Source organism: Salvelinus alpinus, chromosome 9 (genome assembly GCF_045679555.1).
Source record: "Salvelinus alpinus chromosome 9, SLU_Salpinus.1, whole genome shotgun sequence".
NCBI classification, from domain to species: domain Eukaryota; kingdom Metazoa; phylum Chordata; class Actinopteri; order Salmoniformes; family Salmonidae; genus Salvelinus; species Salvelinus alpinus.
The window spans coordinates 46,775,027-46,802,957 of record NC_092094.1 but is presented as its reverse complement, the minus strand read 5'-3'; the positions used below and the strand labels follow the sequence as shown (position 1 = coordinate 46,802,957).

The window sequence follows — 27,931 nt, the reverse complement described above, 5'->3', positions numbered from 1 at the left end:
GTCACAAATATATGTATGATGTTTGTTATTGGTATGTTGCTATTTTCTGCTCAGAATTAAGCATTCTATGCTCTGTTGCAATGACAATGTAGCGTTAATACATATTAATGCTCTATTTGTCTGCGAGTTACTTGGCGGCAGACTTTATTCCAGCCCAGCATTAACAAACCTGAATCTATTCATCACTTAATCATCAAGACCATGATTAGTTGAATCAGGTGTTAGTGCCAAGAACCAGGAGTGAATACGACAGATGTTTGAATGGATTGTTGGAGACAGACAGACAGGTACATACTGGGTGTGAGGACCTCCTCTGACAGACAGACAGACAGACAGACAGACAGACAAGTACATACTGGGAGTGAGGACCTCCTCAGACAGACAGACAAGTACATACTGGGAGTGAGGACCTCCTCTGACAGACACAGACAGACAGACAGACAGGTACATACTGGGAGTGAGGACCTCCTCAGACAGACAGACAAGTACATACTGGGAGTGAGGACCTCCTCTGACAGACACAGACAGACAGACAGACAGGTACATACTGGGAGTGAGGACCTCCTCAGACAGACAGACAGACAAGTACATACTGGGAGTGAGGACCTCCTCTGACAGACACAGACAGACAGACAGACAGGTACATACTGGGAGTGAGGACCTCCTCAGACAGACAGACAAGTACATACTGGGAGTGAGGACCTCCTCTGACAGACACAGACAGACAGACAGGTACATACTGGGAGTGAGGACCTCCTCAGACAGACAGACAAGTACATACTGGGAGTGAGGACCTCCTCTGACAGACACAGACAGACAGACAGGTACATACTGGGAGTGAGGACCTCCTCAGACAGACAGACAAGTACATACTGGGAGTGAGGACCTCCTCTGACAGACACAGACAGACAGACAGGTACATACTGGGAGTGAGGACCTCCTCAGACAGACAGACAAGTACATACTGGGAGTGAGGACCTCCTCTGACAGACACAGACAGACAGACAAGTACATACTGGGAGTGAGGACCTCCTCAGACAGACAGACAAGTACATACTGGGAGTGAGGACCTCCTCTGACAGACACAGACAGACAGACAGGTACATACTGGGAGTGAGGACCTCCTCAGACAGACAGACAAGTACATACTGGGAGTGAGGACCTCCTCTGACAGACACAGACAGACAAACAAGTACATACTGGGAGTGAGGACCTCCTCTGTGCCGGTGTAGGAGGAGAAGGCCTGGCCCATGAACTGCTGCTGCTGCTCTCTGTAGTTGTTCTGCAGGTAGTCCATCAGCATCACGTAGCCCGCCTGCTGCATGGTCATCACCTCACAGAACATCTCCAGCTACAACACAATGAACAGTTATAACCTCTTATGACCCTTCATAGCATAACCTCAAAATAATGTCACAGAGGAAGTCTGCTGCATGGTCATCACCTCACAGAACATCTCCAGCTACAACACAATGAACAGTTATAACCTCGTATGACTCTTCATAGCATAACCTCAAAATAATGTCACAGAGGAAGTCTGCTGCATGGTCATCACCTCACAGAACATCTCCAGCTACAAACATGCAACCAACACATTCATACACAGATTATTACATAGCTATAACATGTCTTAATGTTATATAGTCTGCTGCATGGTCATCACCTCACAGAACATCACCAGCTAGAATACAATACAACCAACACATTCATACAGAACAATGGCTCTGTGACTTACAGGAAGATTTTAACCCATTTAGCCCCAACATTTATTCACGGGGGAGCCATCATTGGAAAGCCCTAGTTATTTTTTGTTGCTTTGACGAAGTAATTTCTTAAGATTTTTCATTTATTTGATGTGATCAGTGATTCATTTAAGTCTGGCCCTCAGTTTAAGATCGACCCTGTACGTGAACTGAACTGTCCTTTAAATATGGTGAAACTATTCCTTTTTAAATATTTCATTCAAAATAAATATTGAACATCTAATAGTTATCATAATAGTCAAATAATAGTGTAAAAGCAGGTGAGCTGGTTCTACTCTTTTTGGTCATTTTCTGGTGTTTTGTGTTGGAAAACTGAGTGGGTCGAAAACAACACGTCAACCCTGTTGCCCATAGATTAAACAGGCTAGAAATATTTCAACAATATAAATGATTTAAGATGAAGTAGTCAACCCTGCTGCCCATACATGTTGCCCAAACAATGTTATTTTTTTGTGAAACTCGCGTTCAATCGCCACTCCCTGTTTCACACAACAAGATTACATTCACCCTGTCACTAGGAGATTTATGGCTGATTTAAATTGAAATTGTCAACCCTCCTACAGTCAACCTTGTTACTTTACTTGGCACTTAGTACGCACTTACTATAGTCTTTTTTTAATTTAACCTCTAGAGATTTTTTTTATTAAGTTGAACATGTTTTCTTTATGACAGAATGTTAAAATGAGGTGAAATCTTCTCCAAAGGCACTGACTTGATGGCACCACCCACATACTAGCTAATTACTATTATCATGATACATTCTCACAGACCTTCAAAACTATGGGTCATACAGTATTCAGACGTCACACAACCTAACACACAGGCCATCAAAAATATCTTTCTGTAAATAAGAACATTGCAAATACGAATTTGTTCTTAATTGACTGGTAAAATAAGATCAAATAAAATAAAATACACACATGCTAGACACATGCATGGATGCCTGTCCTATACACCTCTTCTACAGTTGATTGTGTAACACTGTACAGAACACTGGTCCTCTGACTCACACAGCATTGCAAACAGAGTGGCTGGGAGTGTGACCCGGGGCCAAAACCGTGACTCGGGCAACCGCTGCAACAGCCATTGGTATGTACAAATGTAATGATAGGTGTGGTGTTGTCTAGAAACACACAGTAGTATTCATGATGATCATGGCGCTCTTATGGCACAACTTTTGCAAAATTACTTTTGCATACGCACAGGCATTGGTTATTAGTTCATGTTATCAAAACAACAAATATGTGGATAACGTTGTTTGAATATATAGGCTACTGTATGCACGACTGGCGATATGGTAATCCTATCACATAAGAGCTAGTGTACGCCTCGAGGGAGTGTTTGAAAAGCCACCAAGCTACACAATAGAGGAACAATTCTCCCAAAATGGCCTTTCAAAGTGTTTTGAAACTTGAGACGTGACATTACCCTACCATACAGAACCGAAAACAGGCAGACTGAAAGCCAGTTTAAATGGAAAGAGGGTGTGTGTCAGACAACGGGATGTCAACAGTTAAAGACTTAAAAGGAGTGTGAGTGCGTGTATGTCTTCCCTGTTACCCTCAGGGTATTTGTGATTGACAGGTATATAAAAGCTGTCATTTAAACAAACAAATAAAGGCGCACAGAGGCCTTTACTCTGCTTAAACTGAAACGCATGGTGCTGACACACACACACACACACACACACACACACACACACACACACACACACACACACACACACACACACACACACACACACACACACACACACACACACACACACACACACACACACACACACACACACACACACACACACACACACCACGATCAATTATGAATGCAGACATAAATCAAAAGCAAAGTTCTGGCACAGAGTCAGACACAAAAACAAAAAGACACAGGCGCCGGCATAATGAAACAGTTTAGAAGTGACTTGTGAAAACAACCTTGTGCAATGCCTTTTAACTATGCAGATGAAGGAGTGTATGTTAAGGTCCCACCCAACCCATTCACACTCTAAAAGACATCTGTCAACTCCCACTCTCCCTGTTGCTCACGCTATCTCTTCTTCTGTACTGACAAAAAAAAAATACACACACTCTCTGATTTCATAAATGCACACACAGGTGTTCAGTTGAAGTCAGAAGTTTACATACACCTTAGCCAAATACATTTAAACTCAGTTTTTCACAATTCCTGACATTTAATCCTTGTAAAAATTCCCTGTCTTAGGTCAGTTAGGATCACCACTTTATTTTATAAGAATGTGAAATGTCAGAATAATAGTAGAGCGAATGATTTATTTCAGTTTTTATTTATTTCATCACATTCCCAGTGGGTCAGAAGTTTACATACACTCAATTGGTATTTGGTAGCATTGCCTGTAAATTGTTTAACTTGGGTCAAACGTTTTTGGGTAGCCTTCCACAAGCTTCCCACAATAAGTTGGGTGAATTTTGGCACATTCCTCCTGACAGAGCTGGTGTAACTGAGTCGGGTTTGTAGTAGAGGTCGACTGATTAATCGGAATGGCAGATTAATTAGGGCCGATTTCAAAATACCGATTTTCATAACAATCGGAAATCGGTATTTTTGGATGCCGATTTTGCCCCAATATTTTTTTTTACACCTTTATTTAACTAGGCAAGTCAGTTAAAGAACACATTCTTATTTTCAATGACGGCCTAGGAACGGTGGGTTAACTGCCTTGTTCAGGGGCAGAACGACAGATTTTTACCTTGTCAGCTCAGGGATTCAATCTTGCAACCTTACGGTTAACTAGTCCAATGCTCTAACCACCTGCCTCACGAGGAGCCTGCCTGTTACGCGAATGCAGAAAGAAGCCAATGTAAGTTGCTAGCTAGCATTAAACTTCACTTCTCTTGCGTTCATTGCACGCAGAGTCAAGGTATATGCAACAGTTTGGGCCGCCTGGCTCATTGCAAACTAATTTGCCAGACTTTGACGTAATTATGACATAACATTGAAGGTTGTGCAATGTAACAGGAATATTTAGACTTATGGATGCCACCTGTTACATAAAATACGGAACGGTTCCGTATTTCACTGAAAGAATAAACGTTTTGTTTTCGAGATAATAGTTTCCAGATTTGACTATATTAATGACCTAAGGCTCGTATTTCTATGTGTTATTATGTTATAATTAAGTCTATGATTTGATAGAGCAGTCTGACTGAGCGATGGTAGGCACCAGCAGGCTCGTAAGCATTCATTCAAACAGCACTTTCGTGCGTTTTGCCAGCAGCTCTTCGCAATGCTTCAAGCATTGCGCTGTTTATGACTTCAAGCCTATCAACTCCTGAGATTAGGCTGGTGTAACCGATGTGAAATGGCTAGCTAGTTAGCGGGGTGTGCGCTAATAGCGTTTCAAACGTCAGTCGCTCTGAGACTTGGAGTAGTTGTTCCCCTTGCTCTGCATGGGTAATGCTGCTTCGAGGGTGGCTGTTGTCGATGTGTTCCTGGTTCGAACCCAGGTAGCGGCGAGGAGAGGGATGGAAGCTATACTGTTACACTGGCAATACTAAAGTGCCTATAAGAACATCCAATAGTCAAAGGTATATGAAATACAAATCGTATGGAGAGAAATAGTCATATAATTCCTATAATAACTACAACCTAAAACTTCTTACCTGGGAATATTGAAGACTCATGTTAAAAGGAACCACCAGCTTTCATATGTTCTCATGTTCTGAGCAAGGAACTTAAACGTTAGCTTTCTTACATGGCACATATTGCACTTTTACTTTCTTCTCCAACACTTTGTTTTTGCATTATTTAAACCAAATTGAACATGTTTCATTATTTATTTGAGGCTAAATTGATTTTATTGATGTATTCTATTAAGTTAAAATAAGTGTTAATTCAGTATTGTTGTAATTGTCATCATTACAAATACATTTTTTAAAATCGTCCGATTAATCGGTATCTGCTTTTTTTGGTCCTCCAATAATCGGTATTGGTATCGGCGTTGAAAAATCATAATCGGTCGACCTCTAGTTTGTAGGCACACCCTTTCTCAGTTCTGCCAACAAATGTTCTATAGGATTGAGGTCAGGGCTTTGTGATGGCCACTCCAACACCTTGACTTTGTTGTCCTTAAGCCATTTTCCCACATCTTGGAAAGTATGCTTGGGGTCAATGTCCATTTGGAAGACCCATTTGCGACCAAGCTTTAACTTCCTGACTGATGTCTTGAGATGTTGCTTCAATATGTCCACATAATTTTCCTGCCTCATGATGCCATCTATTTTGTGAAGTACACCAGTCCCTCCTACAGCAAAGCACCCCCACAACATGATGCTGCCACTCCCATGCTTCACGGTTGGGATGGTGTTCTTCGGCTTGCAAGCTACCCCTTTTTCCTCCAAACATAATGATGGTCATTATGGCCAAACAGTTCTGTTCTTGTTTAATCAGACCAGAGGACATTTCTCCAAAAAGTACGATCTTTGTCCCCATGTGCAGTTGCAAACCGTAGTCTGGCTTTTTTATGGCAGTTTAGGAGCAGTGGCTTCTTCCTTGCTGAGCGGCCTTTCAGGTTATGTCGATATAGGACTCGTTTTACTGTGGATTTAGATACTTTTGTACCTGTTTCCGCGAGCAGCTTCACAAGGTCCGTTGCTGTTGTTCTGGAATTGATTTGCACTTTTCACACCAAAGTACGTTCATCTCTAGGAGACAGAACGCATCTCCTTCCTGAGCGGTATGATGGCTGCGTGGTCCCATGGTGTTAATACTTACATACTATTGTTTGTACAGATGAACGTGGTACCTTCAGGCATTTGGAAATTGCTCCCAAGGATGAACCAGACTTGTGGAGGTCTACAATTTTTTTCTTGGCTGATTTCTTTTGATTTTCCCATGATGTCAAGCAAAGAGGCACTGAGTTTGAAGGTAGGCCTTGAAATACATTCACAGGTACACCTCCAATTGCCTCAAATGATGTCAATTAGCCTATCAGAAACATCTGAAGCCATGACATCATTTTCTGGAATTTTCCAAGCTGTTTAAAGGCACAGTCAACTTAGTTTATGTAAACTTCTGACCCACTGGAATTGTGAGACAGTGAATTATAAGTGAAATAATCTGTCTGTAAACAATTATTGGAAACATTACTTGTGTCATGTACAAAATCAAATCAAATCAAATTTTATTTGTCACATACACATGGTTAGCAGATGTTAATGCGAGTGTAGCGAAATGCTTGTGCTTCTAGTTCCGACAATGCAGTAATAACCAACGAGTAATCTAACCTAACAATTCCACAACTACTACCTTATACACACAAGTGTAAAGGGATGAAGAATATGTACATAAAGATATATGAATGAGTGATGGTACAGAACGGCATAGGCAAGATGCAGTAGATGGTATAGAGTACAGTATATACATATGAGATGAGTAATGTAGGGTATGTAAACATAAAGTGGCATAGTTTAAAGTGGCTAGTGATACATGTATTACATAAAGATGGCAAGATGCAGTAGATGATATAGAGTACAGTATATACATATACATATGAGATGAGTAATGTAGGGTATGTAAACATTATATTAAGTGTCATTGTTTAAAGTGGCTAGTGATACATTTTTACGTACATTTCCATCAATTCCCATTATTAAAGTGGCTGGAGTTGAGTCAGTATGTTGGCAGCGGCTACTAAATGTTAGTGGTGGCTGTTTAACAGTCTGATGGCCTTGAGATAGAAGCTGTTTTTCAGTCTCTCGGTCCCTGCTTTGATGCACCTGTACTGACCTCGCCTTCTGGATGATAGCGGGGTGAACAGGCAGTGGCTCGGGTGGTTGTTGTCCTTGATGATCTTTATGGCCTTCCTGTGACATCGGGTGGTGTAGGTGTCCTGGAGGGCAGGTAGTTTGCCCCCGCTGATGCGTTGTGCAGACCTCACTACCCTCTGGAGAGCCTTACGGTTGTGGGCGGAGCAGTTGCCGTACCAGGCGGTGATACAGCCTGACAGGATGATCTCGATTGTGCATCTGTAGAAGTTTGTGAGTGCTTTTGGTGACAAGCCAAATTTCTTCAGCCTCCTGAGGTTGAAGAGGCGCTGCTGCGCCTTCTTCACAACGCTGTCTGTGTGGGTGGACCAATTCAGTTTGTCCGTGATGTGTACACCGAGGAACTTAAAACTTACTACCCTCTCTACTACTGTCCCGTCGATATGGATAGGGGGGTGCTCCCTCTGCTGTTTCCTGAAGTCCACAATCATCTCCTTTGTTTTGTTGACGTTGAGTGTGAGGTTATTTTCCTGACACCACACTCCGAGGGCCCTCACCTCCTCCCTGTAGGCCGTCTCGTCATTGTTGGTAATCAAGCCTACCACTGTAGTGTCGTCCGCAAACTTGATGATTGAGTTGGAGGCGTGCATGGCCACGCAGTCGTGGGTGAACAGGGAGTACAGGAGGGCTCAGAACGCACCCTTGTGGGGCCCCAGTGTTGAGGATCAGCGGGGTGGAGATGTTGTTACCTACCCTCACCACCTGGGGGCGGCCCGTCAGGAAGTCCAGTACCCAGTTGCACAGGGCGGGGTCGAGACCCAGGGTCTCGAGCTTGATGACGAGTTTGGAGGGTACTATGGTGTTAAATGCTGAGCTGTAGTCGATGAACAGCATTCTCACATAGGTATTCCTCTTGTCCAGATGGGTTAGGGCAGTGTGCAGTGTGGTTGCGATTGCGTCGTCTGTGGACCTATTGGGTCGGTAAGCAAATTGGAGTGGGTCTAGGGTGTCAGGTAGGGTGGAGGTGATATGGTCCTTGACTAGTCTCTCAAAGCACTTCATGATGACAGAAGTGAGTGCTACGGGGCGGTAGCCGTTTAGCTCAGTTACCTTAACTTTCTTGGGAACAGGAACAATGGTGGCCCTCTTGAAGCATGTGGGAACAGCAGACTGGGATAAGGATTGATTGAATATGTTCGTAAACACACCAGCCAGCTGATCTGCGCATGCTCTGAGGACGCGGCTGGGAATGCCGTCTGGGCCTGCAGCCTTGCGAGGGTTAACACGTTTAAATGTTTTACTCACCTCGGCTGCAGTGAAGGAGAGCCCGCAGGTTTTGGTAGCGGGCCGTGTCAGTGGCACTGTATTGTCCTCAAAGCGAGCAAAAACGTTATTTAGTCTGTCTGGGAGCAAGACATCCTGGTCCGCGACGGGGCTGGTTTTCTTTTTGTAATCCGTGATTGACTGTAGACCCTGCCACATACCTCTTGTGTCTGAGCTGTTGAATTGCGACTCTACTTTGTCTCTATACTGGCACTTAGCTTGTTTGATTGCCTTGCGGAGGGAATAGCTACACTGTTTGTATTCGGTCATGTTTCCGGTCACCTTGCCCTGGTTGAAAACAGTGGTTCGCTCTTTCAGTTTCACGAGAATGCTGCAATCAATCCACGGTGTCTGGTTTGGGAATGTTTTAATTGTTGCTGTGGGTATTATGTCGCCGATGCACTTTCTAATGAACTCGCTCACCGAATCAGCGTATTCGTCAATGTTGTTGTTGGACGCAATGCGGAACATATCCCAATCCACGTGATCGAAGCAGTCTTGAAGCGTGGAATCAGATTGGTCGGACCAGCGTTGAACAGACCTGAGCGCTGGAGCTTCTTGTTTTAGTTTCTGTTTGTAGGTTGGAAGCAACAAAATGGAGTCGTGGTCAGCTTTTCCGAAAGGAGGGCGGGGGAGGGCCTTATATGCGTCGCGGAAGTTAGAATAACAATGATCCAGGGTTTTACCAGCCCTGGTAGCACAATCGATATGCTGATAGAATTTAGGGAGTTTTGTTTTCAGATTAGCCTTGTTAAAATCCCCAGCTACGATGAATGCAGCCTCAGGGTGTGTGGTTTCCAGTTTACATAGAGTCAGATAAAGTTCGTTCAGGGCCATCGATGTGTCTGCTTGGGGGGGAATATATACGGCTGTGATTATAATCGAAGAGAATTCCCTTGGTAGATAATGCGGTCGACATTTGATTGTGAGGAATTCTAGATCAGGTGAACAGAATGACTTGAGTTCCTGTATGTTGTTATGATCACACCACATCTCGTTAATCATAAGGCATACCCCCCCGCCCCTCTTCTTACCAGAAAGATGTTTGTTTCTGTCGGCGCGATGCGTGAAGAAACCAGCTGGCTGCACCGACTCCGTTAGCGTCTCTCGAGTGAGCCATGTTTCCGTGAAGCAAAGAACGTTACAGTCTCTGATGTCTCTCTGGAATGCTACCCTTGCTCGGATTTCATCAACCTTGTTGTCAAGAGACTGGACATTGGCGAGTAGTATGCTAGGGAGTGGAGTGCGATGTGCCCGTCTCCGAAGCCTGACCAGAAGACCGCTTCGTTTGCCCCTTTTACGGCGTCGTTGTTTAGGGTCGCTGGCTGGGATCAGATCCATTGTACTGGGTGGAAGGCAAAACACAGGATCCACTTCGGGAGAGTCATATTCCTGGTCGTAATGATAGTGAGTTGACTATGCTCTTATATTCAGTAGTTCCTCCCGACTGTACGTAATGAAACCTAAGATTACTGGGGTACCAATGTAAGAAATAACACGTAGAAAAACAAAATACTGCATAGTTTCCTAGGAACGCGAAGCGAGGCGGCCATCTCTGTCGGCGCCGGAAGTAGAAAAGAAGATGTCCTAACCGACTTGCCAAAACTATAGCTTGTTAACAAGAAATTTGTGGAGTGGTTGAAGAACAAGTTTTAATGACTCCAACCTAAGTGTATGTAAACTTCCGACTTCAACCGTACATGGACACACTCACACACAGACCCACCTGCGTGTCGGAGATGGCCACAGTGTTCTTGAAGACGATCCACTCCACGGTCTCAGTGCAGGGTGGTGTGGTGAGGGAGCCGTTGTAGATGAAGTACTTCTCTGTGGAGTTGGGCAGGAGGCCCCGGAGAGAGAAGGGACCCACCCTCCCACTCTTACCTAGACAGGGGGGAAGTGTAGGGAACGCAGACAGAGAAGCAAAAGTGAAATAGAGGAACAGATCAAAAGGAAGAGAGAATGACAGATGATAGAGATTAACCGATAGAGGATAACCAATAGAGGATAACCAATACAGGATAAACGATAGATTATGAATGATAGAGTATGAACGATATATGATAACCGATAGAGGATAACCAATAGAGTATGAACGATGGAGGCTGAACGATAGATGATAACCGATAGAGGATAGAGGGTAAATGATAGAGAATGAACGATAGAGGATAAACAATAGAAGATAAATGACAGAGAATAACCAATAGAGGATAGAGGATAAATGATAGAGGATGAACAATAGAGGATAAACAATAGAGGGTAAATAATAGAGGATGAACGATAGAGGATGAACGATAGAGGATAACCAATAGAGGATAAACAATAGAGTATGAAAGATGGAAGTTGAACGATAGATGATAACCGATAGAGGATAACCGATAGAGGATAAAGAGTTAATGATAGAGAACGAACGATAGAGGATAAACAATAGAGGATAAACGATAGAGAATAAACAAAAGAGGATAAACAACAGAGAATAGCCAATAGAGGATAAACGATAGAGGATGAACGATAGAGGATAAACAATAGAGGATGAACGACAGAGGATAAACAATCGAGGATGAACGATAGAGTATAAATGATAGAGAATGAACGATAGAGGATGAACGATAGAGGATAAACGATAGAGGATAAACGATAGAGGATAAACGATAGAGAATGAACGATAGAGAATGAACGATAGAGGATGAACGATAGAGGATAAACAATAGAGGATAAACGATAGAGGATGAACGATAGAGGATGAACGATAGAGGATAAACAATAGAGGATAAACCATAGAGAATGAACGATAGAGAACAGAGGATAAACCATAGAGGATAAACAATAGAGGATGAACGATAGAGGATAAACGATAGAGAATGAACAATAGAGGATGAACGATAGAGAATGATCGATAGAGGACGAACGATAGAGGATGAACAATAGAGGATGAATGATAAAGGATAGAGAATAAACGATAGAGAATGAACGATAGAGGATACATGATTGAGGATAAACGATAGAGGATAAATGTTAGAGAATGAATGATCAAAGATGAACGATAGATGATAAAGGATAAACAATAGAGGATAAACAACAAAGGAGAAATGATAGAGGATAAACGATAGAAGATAAACGGCAGAGGATAAACTACAGAGGATAAACGGTAGAGGATAAACGGTAGAGGATAAACGATAGAGAATGAACGATAGAGAATGAACAATAGAGGGTAAAAGATAGAGGATAAACCATAGAGGATAAACCATAGAGGATAAACGATAGAGAATAAACGGTAGAGGATAAACGATAGAGAATGAACGATAGAGAATGAACGATAGAGGATAGAGGATAAACCATAGAAGATAAACGATAGAAGATAAACAATAGAGGATAAACAATAGAGGATAAACAATTGAGGATAAACAATAGAGGATAAACGATAGAGTATGAACGATAGAGTTTGAACGATAGAGTTTGAACGATAGAGTATGAACGATAGAGGATAAACGATAGAGGGTAAACAATAGAGGATGAACGACAGAAGATGAACATAAAGAAAACAGTGTGTGTGTTTATGCATTAGTGCATGCCTGTGTGTTACATTAAGGCACAGTGAGGTAGTGGGTGTATGATTGTGGGGGATAGTGGCCCTTGAATTTACATGAAATGAGTTGATGCACTCTGTAATGCCTACCTGCATTGAAAACTTCAACCTCCATTAGCATTAACTATCGACTGTACAACATACTTTTACTGAAACTTAGGAACAGCGCTGTGCAGTAATACATCGATAATGAAATGCAAGAGAGATAATAATGGTTGTGCTTACAGCAGGTGAGTAAAAAAAAGTTGATTGGTTGAGGTTAGAGTTTTTAGGGTTAAGTCAGGTTGACATACCGAATCGGCTGACACGGTTGATTCCGTCGATAATGGCTATGTAGTTGTCATTGTCTTCGATGCTCGTCTGTAAAGAGGGAAAGGCAGTAGGTTAGTCAGGCATCTCAAAAGTCTACAGTAGCTTCCTCTACTCATCTCCTCCCCCTTACCTTTTTGTGTCCCTACATTTCTTGGGCTGCTTTAAAGAGGCAATCTGCAGTTGCTACATCCATTTTGGGACGTACATGTATTTATTTTATACTTTATTTAACCAGGTAGGCCAGTTGAGAATAAGTTCTCATTTACAACTGCGACCTGGCCAAGATAAAGCAAAGCAGTGCGACAAAAACAACAACACAGAGTTACACATAAACAAACGTACAGTCAATAACACAATCGAAAAATAAATGAATAATGATGTAGCCATTGATTCTTGAAAAATATAACTTATGATCTCATGATCTCAGTTCAACTGTCGTACCCAATCAGAACCCAAAACATAACCTTGTTTTTACTACATTGTTTATAAACAAAGTAAATGTAAATAAACACTATGTTGCCTCAAAATAATTGCTAAAACTACAATGTTGTTATAATGGATGGTCAGTCCTTGTATACATAGCTCTGTCAATGAATTTGAGAGTGCTTACATTTCTCCAGCCCCATCCCTCAGCTTTTTACTGAAATAGGGGCATGGAGATCACTTTGTTATTGTTTGAACTGCTGAATGCCCCTTTAAAGCTGTGACCCGCTTAGCTGAAGCTAACACTGATGCTAAGCTAAAGCCAACACTGATGTTAAGCTAATAGCTAGAGACGTGATATTCCACAGCTGACCGTCTATGTACTCTAGCATGTCTAATCTCTGCTCAGTCTGATGCTGTAGTGGGTAATCCGTTCCACTATTCTGTCCCCTTTGATTTCCCAGGTGGGCAGCGGAGTGTAGCGTAAGATGTGTGTGCTAATCTCCTCAACAAACACACACACACATGGTATTGACCTGCTGGTATTCTACACTGTCAGTTACTGCCAGGCTGTTTATTCAGTAGAGGTACTGTTCAGACTAGTTATGTAGATACAGTAAGTCATCCCTCATCGACTATGAAAATCATTGCTGGTATGGACGCAAAATGATCCATCAAACACTCTTGACACAGGTCACAAACACACGCACACCTGCACAAAATCAAATCCATCAGCACACTCCGCTTCCTGTCAATGTCAACAGATGACATACCTGTCAAGGACACCCACTCCCCCCAATCTACAGTACCTACCTACCTGAACACACAGGTAGGTACTGTGGCCATAGTAGGTCAAAACATACAGACCAATGGTAGAAAAAGTACCCACTGTCATACTTGAGTAAAAGTAAAGATACCTTAATAGAAAGTGACTCAAATAAAAGTGAAAGTCACCCAATAAAATACTACTTGAGTAAGTCCAAAATTATTTGGTTTTAAATATACTTAAGTATCAAAAGTAAACATACGTGCTAAAATATACTTTCAAAGTAAAAGTATATATAATTTCACATTTCTTATATTAAGCAAACCAGACAGCACCATTTTCTTGTTTTTATTTTATTTACGGATAGCCAGGGGCACACTCCAACACTCAGACATCATTTACAAACTGAGCATTTGTGTTTAGTGAATTCACCAGATCAGAGGCAGTAGGGATGTTCTCTTGATAAGTGTGTGAATTGGACCACTTTCCTGTTCTGCTAAGCATTCAAAATGTAACGAGTACTTTTGGGTGTCAGGGAAAATGTATGGAGTAAAAAGTACATTATTTTCTTTAGGAATGTAGTGAAGTAAAAGTTGTCAAAAATAGAAGTAGTAAAGTACAGATAGCCCTAAAAACGACTTAAGTAGTACTTATTAGTATGTTTACTTAAGTACTTTACACCAATGATACAGACACACTCAGAAAATGACCACACACTCACGCCCACCTCAAACAGCACAGAGAGAGCTGTGATCCTGCCCCCGTCCTTGATGGCCTGGTCTAAGGACTCAAAGCGATGCACTTCATAACAGTAGATCTGCATCTGGAACAGACAGATACAAGGTACAGGAGATGGTTGATATCCCTTCAACTGTACTTGAGAGTAGGGCTGAGTGCTATATCCTATTTTAAGGTATACTGGTATGGATCCACATATTTGGATCTTTGGATTTGAACAATACTGTCTATAGCGATATTTTGATACAATGCTAAACTAATCGGAGTACTTCACAGTCAGTTTTGTCCTAGTTTGGTTGAGAATAAAACCATCAGAATGGAGAAAGCCCATTAAAACCACTTAGAATTCCTACGGTCATGTACAACGTATAAAACATATTTAGAACTTTTCAGAAACTTAACCGTTTCATCGTGTGTGTTCCAAATATCTCTAACAATCGCCCCAATGTGAGTTTTTTTATGCGAGTGATGTCAGAATGCACTCACTGTTCAAAAATGTGATTGTTACGCAACAGGACAGTTAACCCGTGCTGCCCTTAAACCAAGGCACGCTGCCTGCTAATTATCTATAGGCTATGTTTCAACTTGTCAATTTCAGATTAGTTAATATTTTCTAACAACAGTTTGAATTGAGGTGTGTACCACCTCCTCATTAATTCTCACAGAAGTAGTCCATTTCACTGTTGCGGACGTTTGAGGCTTTACTGAGCCGGACAATCTCTCTTCGAAGAGAGCCCAAGCACTTATTCGGTTTGAGTGTACACTGCAGGGACCACTGTAGAATGATCACACCCGTGTGTTGATAAGTGTCAAAGGGATAAATACTGTCAAATACAGCCAAACAGTCACAAATTAGAAAGCCCTACTTGGGAGGTTACAATGAGGTCATACTCTGTCATATGGAGGTTATAACAAGGTTATACTCTGTCATAGTTATAATGGGCGAATGTCAGGTCTTACCTCCAGGGGATACTTCACCCCGTTGAGGCTGTGTTCGGAGCCCTCTGAGGAGGCGTTGCAGCGTCCCCAGTGGAAGGTGATTCTTCCCACCTTAAACCTGCCCCTCAGCCCCCCTCCACTCACATAGAAGTCTCCCTCTGGGTTCACCGCCACTGGAGAGAACACACAGAGGGTGTTAGTTGACCCCATTAAACAACCCACACATACACTCACACACACTATATTGATGTGGCCTGAAGCTTGCCAAGTGAAAACACAAAAAGTCACGTACGCACACACACACCCATCGGCTTTAAAAGTGCCATAAGTATACACTATAAAATCTTTCAGTATCTTTCAGTATGTAACAATATATAATAATTTCCATATCATCATATTGTATTGTATTCCTCCTTCCACTCTTCTTCTGCACCTCCTCCTTCTACTACGACACCGTAGTATTAAAACCCAGACCAGAAGGCTCTGAGACAGTTTCTTCCCACGGGCAGTGGATACTGAATAGGTGACTGAATGGCTGGTTGCAGACAGGACTGTTTTACTGTATTACTTTGGCTTTACAGTTTCATTGCTGGCTGCTGTAATGCTGTTTTTATGGTGACGACTTATGGGGACGTGAGAGCGCATACCTGTCTTGCCGTCGTTCTTGATGGTGGCCCCATCAGACATCGCTTCCTCCCAGCCCTCGAACTTCAGCTTTTGGAACTGAACTTTGACCTGTGTCAGCTCCTCCTCGATGTTGATGGGTGACTGTCTGGCATTGTTACATGATGGGTACTTCTTGGCCCAGTTGTTTTGGTTGAGAGTCCCTGCCAAAAGAGAGTTGAAATGTGTTTAATGCATGGTAGAGATAGATAGCTAACGTATTGGTGGTGCATCAGCTACATTCATTTGCCCAAAAATTGTACATGCCGTTTTCCATTTCAAAACACAACTCAGTTGTTTTCCCTTTTCCCGGAAGTGTACTCTGGTTTCTTCCTCTTTAATTAGTGACCAACTGATTGCAGGTGTGCTCCTGCGGAGAGCTAACGACCTAATCACCTTCAGGTGTGTCTGCTTTGACAGGATATCACTGGGGTGTAATATGCAGAACTGTGGAATTTCTCAAGCCATTCCTGGGGGATCCCCAGGGTGTGATAAATATTTATTTTTTTATCCCCGCACTAATACCTAGGGGTGCACGATATATCAATAAACATCTTAGCTAAATATGCCAACATCGGTATCGGCCGATGTCTAGTTTAACGCCGATGTTAAAAACCGATTTCAAAGCTACCGTGCATATATATATAATGTAGGTACATGACGTAATGTCGCCAACAATGTCTGCTGTGTGGATCGACTGGTCGAGCAACGGTACACACTACCAAGTGTGCTATTTTTCAGATGTTGCCCTACATGAGTTACACAGTAATTTTGGGTATCAACCTCCACTCTTCCCGGGAACAAGAGCAGGAGGTCAGCATATCCTCGGCCCAGATGTTTGTCCGCCGCTGTCAACGTACCTGGAGAAGAGCTCGGGCGGCAATTCTCAAGACCAACTCCAGGTATCGTCGACAAGCTGACCGTCGTCGGACCCCAGCTCCCCACTACCACATTGGGCAGAGGGTATGGCTTTCCACTCGGGACCTGCCCCTTCGGGTGGAGTCCCGCAAACTGTCCCCCAGTTTCATTGGTCCTTTTCCCATCTCTAGAGTCCTTAGTTCCACTGCTGTCCTTCTTGTGTTACCCCGTACCCTCCGTATTCACCCTACCTTCCATGTGTCTAGGATTAAGCCTGTGTCTCACAGTCCTTTGTCTTCTGTTTCTAGGCCCATCCCTCCCCCCCGGGTCATCGATGGCCAGCCAGTGTATACGGTGAGACGCCTCCTGAGGGTTCGACCAGGGGGCAGGGGTTTCCAGTACCTGGTTGACTGGGAGGGTTATGGCCCGGAGGAGAGGTGCTGGGTCCCTGCTAAAGACATCCTGGACCCGGCCCTCATCGCCGATTTTTTTGACAAGGAAAATATTGGTATCGGCCAAAAATGTAATATCGGTGCATAATACCTGATTCAAGTAATCATGGGTTGGGTGATATGATGAGTAGTTCAATCAAGTCCAATCTACATGAAGTGCTTATGGCAAAGGGTTGATATGGGGCTGTGCATGGAGCTGATAGAACAATTTCACACGATAGAACAATTTAATGTCATGCTTTCATTCCAACATTTGCTCCTGCTCATTCATTGCTGTACATTTTCCAGTTGAACTGGAGTCAACTAAGGGGCTGGCAGTATCATTTTCAGTGTATTGGTCGCATGGGGGGCCTAAATTGCCTTCCTGAGTTTTGTTTCAATGCTTCTCCTGTAACCTAACTCATCCTAACTCATCCTGGTTGCCAGTCTGTTTCTGTTTTAGCCAACACCTGTCTCATATGACATAGACAACAACAAAAGCTGGCTAAAATATCAGTGACAGTGAGTATGGGTAGTGTTTATTTCACTTGCCATGAAGTTCCCAGCAGATAGATTTGATATGCATTGCTTAGGCTATATACTTTGAGCATGTAAATACATACACACACATACTACTACTACTACTACTATTACTCGTTACAATTTCTAACTGAATTTTAGTCCTGGGGCCCACATACTGTAGAGACCCATCATTGTAAAGACAATGAGGCTGAATGAGGTCATTCTGAGTTCTGGGTCAGCTCATTAGCATGTCAATGGCTCCACACACACACAGCAGAGCGGATATGATGCAACAGTATATTCTTCATCATCTATCTGTTGTGGGCAATTGTAACTGCTGGTGTGCTTACCCTGTGATAATCGTATAAAAAAAAGCTGTTGTGAAAAGCCAAATTAAAAAATCTTTGTTATCTAATGTTTTTTTCTCAATGGTTCTGATGGTTTTTATGCTCAAATTCTCAACATTCGCTAAAACTGCAACAAAACCTCAGGAAAGGCACCTGGGTATTCATGCTCCCAGTCACTGCTAATCGACAGGGTCAGTGCTGCTTTGCTTAGCTTCATTTGTTGCATTCAGACGATTTCATAAAATAGATACAGTTACATATTGCAATATTATACTTTGACCTCAAGTATCGAAAAAAGTTTTGCTAGGTAGCGTTCTTGCGGGTTAGGCTACCGTTGAACGAACATGAAAATGGACAAAATCCCTTTGAATGATTTATCGAGCTAGAATTTCATTTTGATCACATACTTTTTTGACGTTTTGATCTACATGTTTCAGTCATTTCAATTGTTGATATGAAAATTTCGTTAGAACCGTATTTATTATATACATGTAAATACCAAAATAAAGGAAACCCTTGAGTAAATGAGGGATACAACGTATATTGAAAGCAGGTGCTTCCACACAGGTGTGGTACTGGTTCCTGAGGTAATTAAGCAATTAACATAACACTTCGCTTAGGGCCAGTATAAAAATGCCCAGTTGCCTATTATTTTGGCTACTATGGCTAGAAGAGATGAATCAGTGAATTTGAAGGAGGGGTCTCAAAGCAGCATTTTTCATGGAAGAATGGTGTCGAATCCTCCAATAGAGTTTCAGACACTTGTAAAATCTATGACAAGGCGCATTGAGGCTGTTCTGGTGGCTCGTGATGGCCCACCTCTCATTTATTAAGAACTTTTATGTTGGTGTTTCCTTTATTTTAGTAGTTACCTGTATGTGTGTGTAATAATATTTCACATAATAATATTGTTATGTGTGTTTTTGGGCGTGTGAAGAAAAAAATTGGTGCATTGGAAGAATTGTAATTCCAAATTGAAAACATGTTTTTAGATTTTTTTGCAAATGTACGAAATAGCTCATTTACATAAGTATTCACACCCCTTTGCTATGACACTCCAAATTGAGCTCAGATGCATAAATGCTTGGTAAAGATACCGTTCTTCCCTTTCTAAGAGAGGTAGTAGACCATTCCATTAGTGGTGATAATGATGGTACTGTACAGTGTTTGGATCCACTTAAAGGTATGTCAGAGGAGCCTGTCTATTATGGTTTTAGGATAAGAAAGATCAGGGCTGAAGGGATGCGTCGCTCAAAAGGCACGCACAGCAAAAGAGAATCCCTTCCACACACACACACAACCGCAAGAGCATACACACACATGCAGATGATCTAATGGAAGCACACACACACACACACCTGCATTATGATAGCACATACACACAATGCAGATTATCCAATAAAATCACACACACACACACACACACACACACACACACACACACACACACACACACACACACACACACACACACACACACACACACACACACACACACACACACATTATCACAAACAAGCTCACACAACCACAAATCACCATTCCAAGCCCTTTGGCTGGGAGGGCCCACCGTGCAGAATGGTTGTTTAACTCTCATGAGCTTCTATATTGTGCCTGAACAAAAACAATTGGACCCAATACAAGAGCACATCACAGGGATTCAAAATACAACACAATATTGTGTTATTGTTATTATGACTAAATAGTCATTGCAATATTAATAAGCAACAAGCAATATAGTGTGTGTGTGTGTGTGTTTGTCTGTGTGTGTATGAACAAGTTTATCTGAACGTTGAACTCTATCAACTGCTTTTCTATTTCTAATATATCTTCAAGCATCCAACATAAACTTTCTGAAGCACAGGGTAAGTATAGCATCCATAGGGCCATTGGACCAGGGCTGTTTTTCTGTTTATGCTAGTTATACAATAGGCCTATAGATGGGGGAGGTTATCGAGGACAGGGAAGTTGGGGAGGGACAGGGGCATGTTAGGGTGGCATTGGCAGTCGGAATACAGGTTGTCCCCCCGCCTGGCTGCCTGTGCCCACATGTCTGTGCCCTCACCCAATAATGTCCCCATTGTTGTGCCAGTCTCCCCATGTGTCACTCAGATTCAGTTTGTTGTGACGCCGACCGAGGCGAAAGGGGAGGTATGGGAAGGTGGTGTGGTAAAGAGAGAGAGAGGGAGCAAAGGGAAGATGGAGAGAGAGCGTTGGAAAAGGGGTAGGGGTAGACTAGACAGTGAGAAGAAGAGGGGGAGTGAGAGAGAGAGAGAGAGAGAGAAGAGAGGAGAACACAAAGATAACAAGGGGTGGAGAGAGAATATTTTTTTTCTTGTCATGTCTAGTGAAAGCAAAGATTGACAGAGAGATATGGGGGGTGGGGGTGATTATTGTGTGCTACTGCCTGAGGGTCATAGTAAATATGCATGGTACATTTCCATGCCAAATGATGCATCTATTTTGTAGAATATGCTGTATTACTGACTGTTTGGCAACTGTATAAAATATAAACATGCTAATAATACAAACTGTATCAAAGTCAATGTTGAATTGAAGAGAAATACACACATTTTTGCTACACATCATACATTCTATGCCATATTGGCTAGTCATAACCCATGTCATGTCTCATCCAACACAGATCAGACAAGCTAGGCTAAACAGCCGCTCTAAACCAGGGGCTGAATGTGCCCTACTTTCCAAATATGGGTCCCAGAGCCTAACACAGGGAATTCTCTCACCACCAGGGAATTCTCCATGGCTGAAAAAATAAATAAAGGAATAGTCCCTGAGAAGAGAGTCCCTAGTGTTGTGTGTGTGTGCGGTGGGGTGTTTTGTGTGTGGACGTGTGTGTGTGTGCGTGTGTGTATGCATGTGTATGTAACCCTCTGTCAAATGAGGCTACGCCAATACATTGTGGCGTTTGCACTGTTTAACAGCTTGTGTTACAACATTGTGTGTATTTGGATGTTGTCAACATTAGTTGAAAAGAGATTGTGGGCCATATTCTGAACTTGAACTTCAGTGTAAATAAGTCTTCCTTTCTCATCTCCCCATATGATAACCTAAACATAGGCCAATTCTTAACTGACAACATTTCAGTTGAAACTTGTCTACTCTTTCCCCCAACCAGTGGTTATGGAGTAAAGGGGAGAGAGAAGGCCATGCCATTTACTATTGGAACAAGGCTCCAAATGACCCCCAATGATAACCAATCCATTTCCTTGTTGATATCTCTCCACACCCAATGCCAAACGTCAGGCGAATTCATGAAGATCAAATGAATTTCTAAGGGGATACGTATTCAAATGCAAATCTCAAAATGAGACCACGGGGGGAAATTGGAATGGGTTCAGATGATCTTCAAGAGAAGGGGGGAGAATGCGTGAATGTTTTCTCAAATTATCTTTTCAAATAGGACATTAATTCCCAGGTCTCTTTGGCGTCCCCGTTTCAGAAGATATTCATGAAACCAAGCTATTCATCATGACCTGTATTGTAAACAGAATTATTGCCAAAGAGTATATTCTGCAAATGGCCTACTCTTTTGATGTCTGCCGCACATGCACACACACACACCTTTGTTCTTCCTCTCAAAAAATGGCTGATATAGAGATGCCAGGAGTGGCCATTCCTAAGAAAATCCCAGTCTACTCCAAGGTACAAGCTTCGTGAGGAGGACAAGCTTCGTGACTAGGCTACTCCATTTTTCTCTAACCAGTCAGAACGGTCTAGTCTAAGGCAAGACCAGTCTAGCCTAATAGGTTTATTGGAAACCATAACAGCTCTGTTAAAGGATGAGTCAAACAGATAAAGACAAAGTTAATCCCTTCTGATATTTTCCACATGCACAGACTAGACAATCTCTTTGGTTATCTGTTTTTACATTACGCACACACACTTATTACACGCGCACACACGGTACGCAAGTCACAAGCAACTATTAGTCTATGACTGCAAGTCTGACATTGTCTGTCACTACCAGCTCAAAATACTAGCGTTTCCCAGTCATCTATTTGAAGCACACTACTTATCAATCACATACTCACTCACTGTGTGTCCGCGCACCTGCACACCCACGGGTGCACGTATTCACACACACCAACACACACACACCAACACACACACACCTCATAAGAGGAGCTTTGAGGACACACTGTGGCAGTCCAGCAGACATCAAAGTCTTATCTCCACCAGAGTGCCACTCCACTCCTGACCACCTGTGGATTCATGGCTAGTGAGGAACCCATTCAATCTACAGGGTAACACCTCAACTGGTCTTTGGTATTACAATGCTTCAAAATCACTTAGCTTCAATATATCAATAATTTATCCCAATGTATCCTACTGAGATAGACGTAGAACATTTAACCAAACCCGTCTGGTCCCCTACACACTTACCCGCATAGGACCAGTCGATGTCTTCTGAGAATTTACGCTGGGCCCGGTATCCGTATCCTTGCACCAGTTCAGCTGCAACAGAAAGAAAATAGCTTTCAAAAACAGCTCGGTTTATGTCCAAATATGTCATTTGATTAAATCAGCCTGGATTATTCTTATCGTGGCACCAGAATGATTATACGTTCACACAGCCTCTAAACGCTATTGAGTTGGTCTGTTTTTATTTGAGAACTGAAAGACATCCATGTCACTTTCAAAGACCAACTCACGATACCCTCATTCCAAAAGATCATGGCAAAGAACAAATAACAATGTGTTATTACACAGAACAATATTGCTTATAGGCCATTATGTGCAGTGCAACATTGAGGAGCACTCATTTAGAGTTATATATGAGAAAATATCAGCAAAAGAGGGAGGTCTGAGATTGTACAATAAAAACAATCTGTTATCTTTTCCGTCTGAAGAAATTTGCTCAATTTTGAGAATGAGTAAGATTTACAGTGCCATCAGAAAGTATTCACACCCCTTGACTTATTCCATAAAATGTTGTGTTACAAGGTAGGATTAACATTGATTTAATTGTAATTTCTACACAAAAAACTCTCAGCTCAAAGTTGAAGAGAAATTCTAACATTTGTCAAAATATCATGAAAAATTAAAAACCTAATACATATTTTTTTAATTCTTCTAGCTCTGTCAAATTGGTTGTTGATCATTGCTAGACAGACATTTTTAAGTCTTGCCATAGATTTTCAAGCCGATTTAAGTAAAAACTGTAACTAGGCCACTCAGGAACATTCAATGTCGTCCTGGTATATTTGGCCTTGTGTTTTAGGTTATTGTCCTGCTAAAAGGTGAATTTGTCTCCATGTCTGTTGGAAAGCAGACTGAACCAGATCTTCCTCTAGGATTTTTCCTGTGCTTAGCTCTATTCAGTTCTTTATCCTAACAAAACTCTCTAGTTCTTGCCGATGACAAGCATACCCATAACAAGATGCAGACATCACCAGGCTTGAAAATATGAAGAGTGGTACTCAGTGATGTGTTGTGTTGGATTTGCCCCAAACATAACACTTTCAGGACATAAAGTTAATTTCTTAATTTTTTGCAGTTTTATTTTAGTGCCTTATTGCAAACAGCATGCATGTTTTGCAATATTTGTATTCCTTCTTATCACTCTGTCATTTAGGTTAATATTGTGGAGTATCCATTGCTGGGCAATACGGACTTTCAGCTCCCTCCAAAGATTTTCTATTGGGTTCAGGTCTGGAGACTGGCTAGGCAACTCCAGGACCTTGAGATGCATCTTACGGAGCCACTCCTTAGTTGCCCTGGCTGTGTGTTTCGGGTCGTTGTCATGCTGGAAGACCCAGCCATGACCCATCTTCAATGCTCTTACTGAGGGAAGGAGGTTGTTGGCCAAGATCTCGCGATACATGGCCCCATCCATCCTCCCCTCAATACGGTGCAGTCGTCCTGTCCCCTTTGCAGAAAAGCATCCCCAAAGAATGATGTTTCCACCTCCATGCTTCACGATTGGGATGGTGTTCTTGGGGTTGTACTCATCCTTCTTCTTCCTCCAAACACGGCGAGTGGAGTTTAGACCAAAAAGCTCTATTTTTGTCTCATCAGACCACATGACCTTCTCCCATTCCTCCTCTGGATCATCCAGATGGTCATTGGCAAACTTCAGACGGGCCTGGACATGCGCTGGCTTGAGCAGGGGGACCTTGCGTGCGCTGCAGGATTTTAATCCATGACGGCGTAGTGTGTTACTAATGGTTTTCTTTGAGACTGTGGTCCCAGCTCTCTTCAGGTCATTGACCAGGTCTTGCCGTGTAGTTCGGGCTGATCCCTCACCTTCCTCATCATCATTGATGCCACACGAGGTGAGATCTTGCATGGAGCCCCAGACCGAGGGTGATTGACCGTCATCTTGAACTTCTTCCATTTTCTAATAATTGCGCCAACAGCTGTTGCCTTCTCACCAAGCTGCTTGCCTATTGTCCTGTAGCCCATCCCAGCCTTGTGCAGGTCTACAATTTTATCCCTGATGTCCTTACACAGCTCTCTGGTCTTGGCCATTGTGGAGAGGTTGGAGTCTGTTTGATTGAGTGTGTGGACAGGTGTCTTTTATACAGGTAACGAGTTCAAACAGGTGCAGTTAATACAGGTAATGAGTGGAAAACAGGAGGGCTTCTTAAAGAAAAACTAACAGGTCTGTGAGAGCCGGAATTCTTACTTAGGTGATCAAATACTTATGTCATGCAATAAAATGCAAATTAATTACTTAAAAATCATACAATGTGATTTTCTGGATTTTCTGGATTTTTTTGCAAAATCGGCAGTGTATCAAATACTTGTTCTCCCCACTGTATGTATGCATGGAGCATAATGTATTTCGCTGTTTTATTCACATGTTTTCAAGTTCTGCTGACAAATAATGCATTCTGATTCTTGCATAGATTTTAATGGACACATAGGATGTGTGTAAAATACTTTTTTGAAGATTGTACTGATTATGATGAGCTAATGCTAAGCTATTTTCCAGCTATATGTGGTGCCATGTTTGCACAATGCATTCTGGTTGTCAGGTAAGCATCTGTCAGACCAAAGATGATAGTTCACTCAACTGACTTATGGTGCATTCAAGACAACTGGGAACTCAGAAAAATATGAGGTCAAATCATGATGTCAGTGATTTTCAGGTCAGAAGGTCGGAGCTCTAGATAGAGGCCCGAGGTCTCGAGTTTAAATTCCAAGTTGGATGACCATTCAAAACAATTTTCCCCAGTCGGAGCTCGTTTTTTTTTCAAGTTCCTAGTTGTCTTGAACGCACTGAAGTCGGAAGTCAGAGATTTCCGAGTTTACAGTTGTTTTCAACGCGGAATCAGATTGTAACTATGGTAGGTCAGGGTTGCCAGCTCAGACCCCATTTCCAGGGGTTTTATTATTATTTAGCGTATAAACTTCTTCTGTGTTTGCCCCCCAATTATTGATAAATCCCCCCATCAAAGTAATTGCCCCTGTATCTTATCCCCCCATGATACCTTCCCCGATATCTACCCGCCATGAACTTATACACTGTAACAAGTACGTCGAAGATTTGTAAAATGCTGAAAAGTGGCCAAAATAAGTTCATATTTTTCAGGCAATGAGCGCAGCCATCTTTGACTTTGACTTTGTTTACGTGCATCTTATAGTGAATGGCATTCTGGGATTAGAGTTTTCACTTGTCAAACATGAACAAACATGGCTGACATCATAAAGAATTTAGCTGCTGTTAGCTTAGCTGACACGTATCTCTTCTCTAAACAATAAAAGGTGAAATTGAGGAATAAAGTTGTGAAGATCTTTTGTTTCCCAGCAGTACAAAACGTTGTTTAGATGCTTTTCAAACAACAATGCTGTTTAGACGCGTTTGTTGCATTATAAGTTCTGTTGCTACTGTTCCAATCACATATTTGTGATGGAACGCTGCAAGTACCAGTCAACAATGATCACAATATGTGAGCATACGCATCAAAGAGTTCAACACTATTATTGCACATAGAGTGAGTCCATGCAAATTATTATGTGACTTGTTAAGCAAATTCTTACTCCTGGACTGATTTAGGCTTGCCATAACAAAGGGGTTGAATACTTATTGACTCATGACATTTCAGCTTTTCATTTTTTATTAATTCATAAAAAATGTATAAAAACATAATTACACTTTGGCATTATGGGGTATTGTGTATAGGCCAGCGAACACAACATCTCCATTTAATCAATTTTAAATTCAGGCTGTAACCCCAAAAAATGTGGAAAAAGACAAGGGGTGTGTCTACATAACTGATGGTACTGTAGGTCTGCAGCACAGAGATCATTAACATAATGCACTCTGGGGGTTGTCTGAGGAATATATCCATGTGTGTTTGTTTACTTGTCTCTGGAAAACCACCCATATATGCATGCATGCACGCACGCACGCACGCACGCACGCACGCACGCACGCACGCACGCACACACACACACACACACACCTCACAAGCAGACATAATTATCCTTGCATTTCACTGTACCAGTGCTGCAGAATGGTTAGGAGGTGGATAGTTTATTATTACAATGCCCTATGAGTCCTGTCTGGAAAATGAATTGGAGCCAGATCCCTCAGGGCTACACTGCCAGGCAATTACGGAAGAGTTACTGTCAGAACCAACATGCCTCATTATCATAGCTTGCACAAAGCACCTGCTCACTAAAGCATAGGGAAACAAACCGATTACACCAAACGTTCTTAAAATGTTGCTGAAACCAAGTGATGTCCAAGAACGGTAGACGAGGATGTGCTACATTTCTGAAACATTAATAACGCCAAAGTTTTTCAAAAAGCGTGGGCATGAGGGACCCTCGCAGAGCGACTGAAGTAGCACCAAACGTTTTGGGAACATCACTGTGGATGTGCACAAAAGGTGCTGATCGAAAGCAGGAGGAACTGATTAGAAGAGAGGGTACCGGTTTGACCTTTTCCAAACATGTTCAACCTTTAAACAACATTCCTCCGTAGTTGAGCATTTTGTCTACAAAAGATTGTCATCTGGGGGATGAAAGAAGCTTGTTTTCCTTTATAAAAAACGAATTAACTTACAAATGCATAGGCCCCAAAGTCCATCTGTACTGGAAACGTGCTGGAAGGGTCAATGGAAAAAGAATATATATTTTTACACAGTACGGCTCGGGTTGGCACACTAGTGTGAAAAGGTTCTTAAACCATGTCCAAATCTTGACCTGACCTGACTCTGGTTGGAAGAAGATGAGGATGGGGACTCATGCTCTGCTGGGCTGTCTTCATGTTTGCCTATGATATAATTTCTCTGTCTAATCCTGGATTAAATGGCTTTGTCCACTTTTTCTCACAATCTTCCCAAAGCAGTATACCAGTAACTCTTCTGGGGAGTTCAAAGAATGCCGCTGCATAGCCTTTGCTATGTGTTGTATACTGAGCTGGTTTAAATAGTCATTAAGGATATCATCCAATAGGTGCAAAGGGATATAGTCCCGCAACTAAATAATATTTAGGAAACTAGAAGTGATAAATAGCTATTTTTCCCCCCCCTTTTCGCATTCTCT

General features: G+C 42.2%; 1 protein-coding gene across 5 annotated transcripts in view; it reads right to left on the bottom strand.

Moving 5' to 3' along the window:
- ptprz1a (protein tyrosine phosphatase receptor type Z1a) overlaps positions 1-27,931 on the bottom strand; it is a 68,714-nt gene that overhangs the window by 21,232 nt on the left and 19,551 nt on the right. For all 5 annotated transcript variants that reach the window (XM_071326434.1, XM_071326436.1, XM_071326437.1 and 2 more), the window contains exons 2-8: positions 22,817-22,888; positions 16,239-16,418; positions 15,613-15,764; positions 14,642-14,737; positions 12,707-12,773; positions 10,554-10,711; positions 1,201-1,351 (exon numbers count right to left, since the gene is read on the bottom strand). In XM_071326434.1, the coding sequence (XP_071182535.1) occupies positions 1,201-1,351; positions 10,554-10,711; positions 12,707-12,773; positions 14,642-14,737; positions 15,613-15,764; positions 16,239-16,418; positions 22,817-22,888 (876 nt within the window). The remainder of the gene's footprint in view (positions 1-1,200; positions 1,352-10,553; positions 10,712-12,706; positions 12,774-14,641; positions 14,738-15,612; positions 15,765-16,238; positions 16,419-22,816; positions 22,889-27,931) is intronic.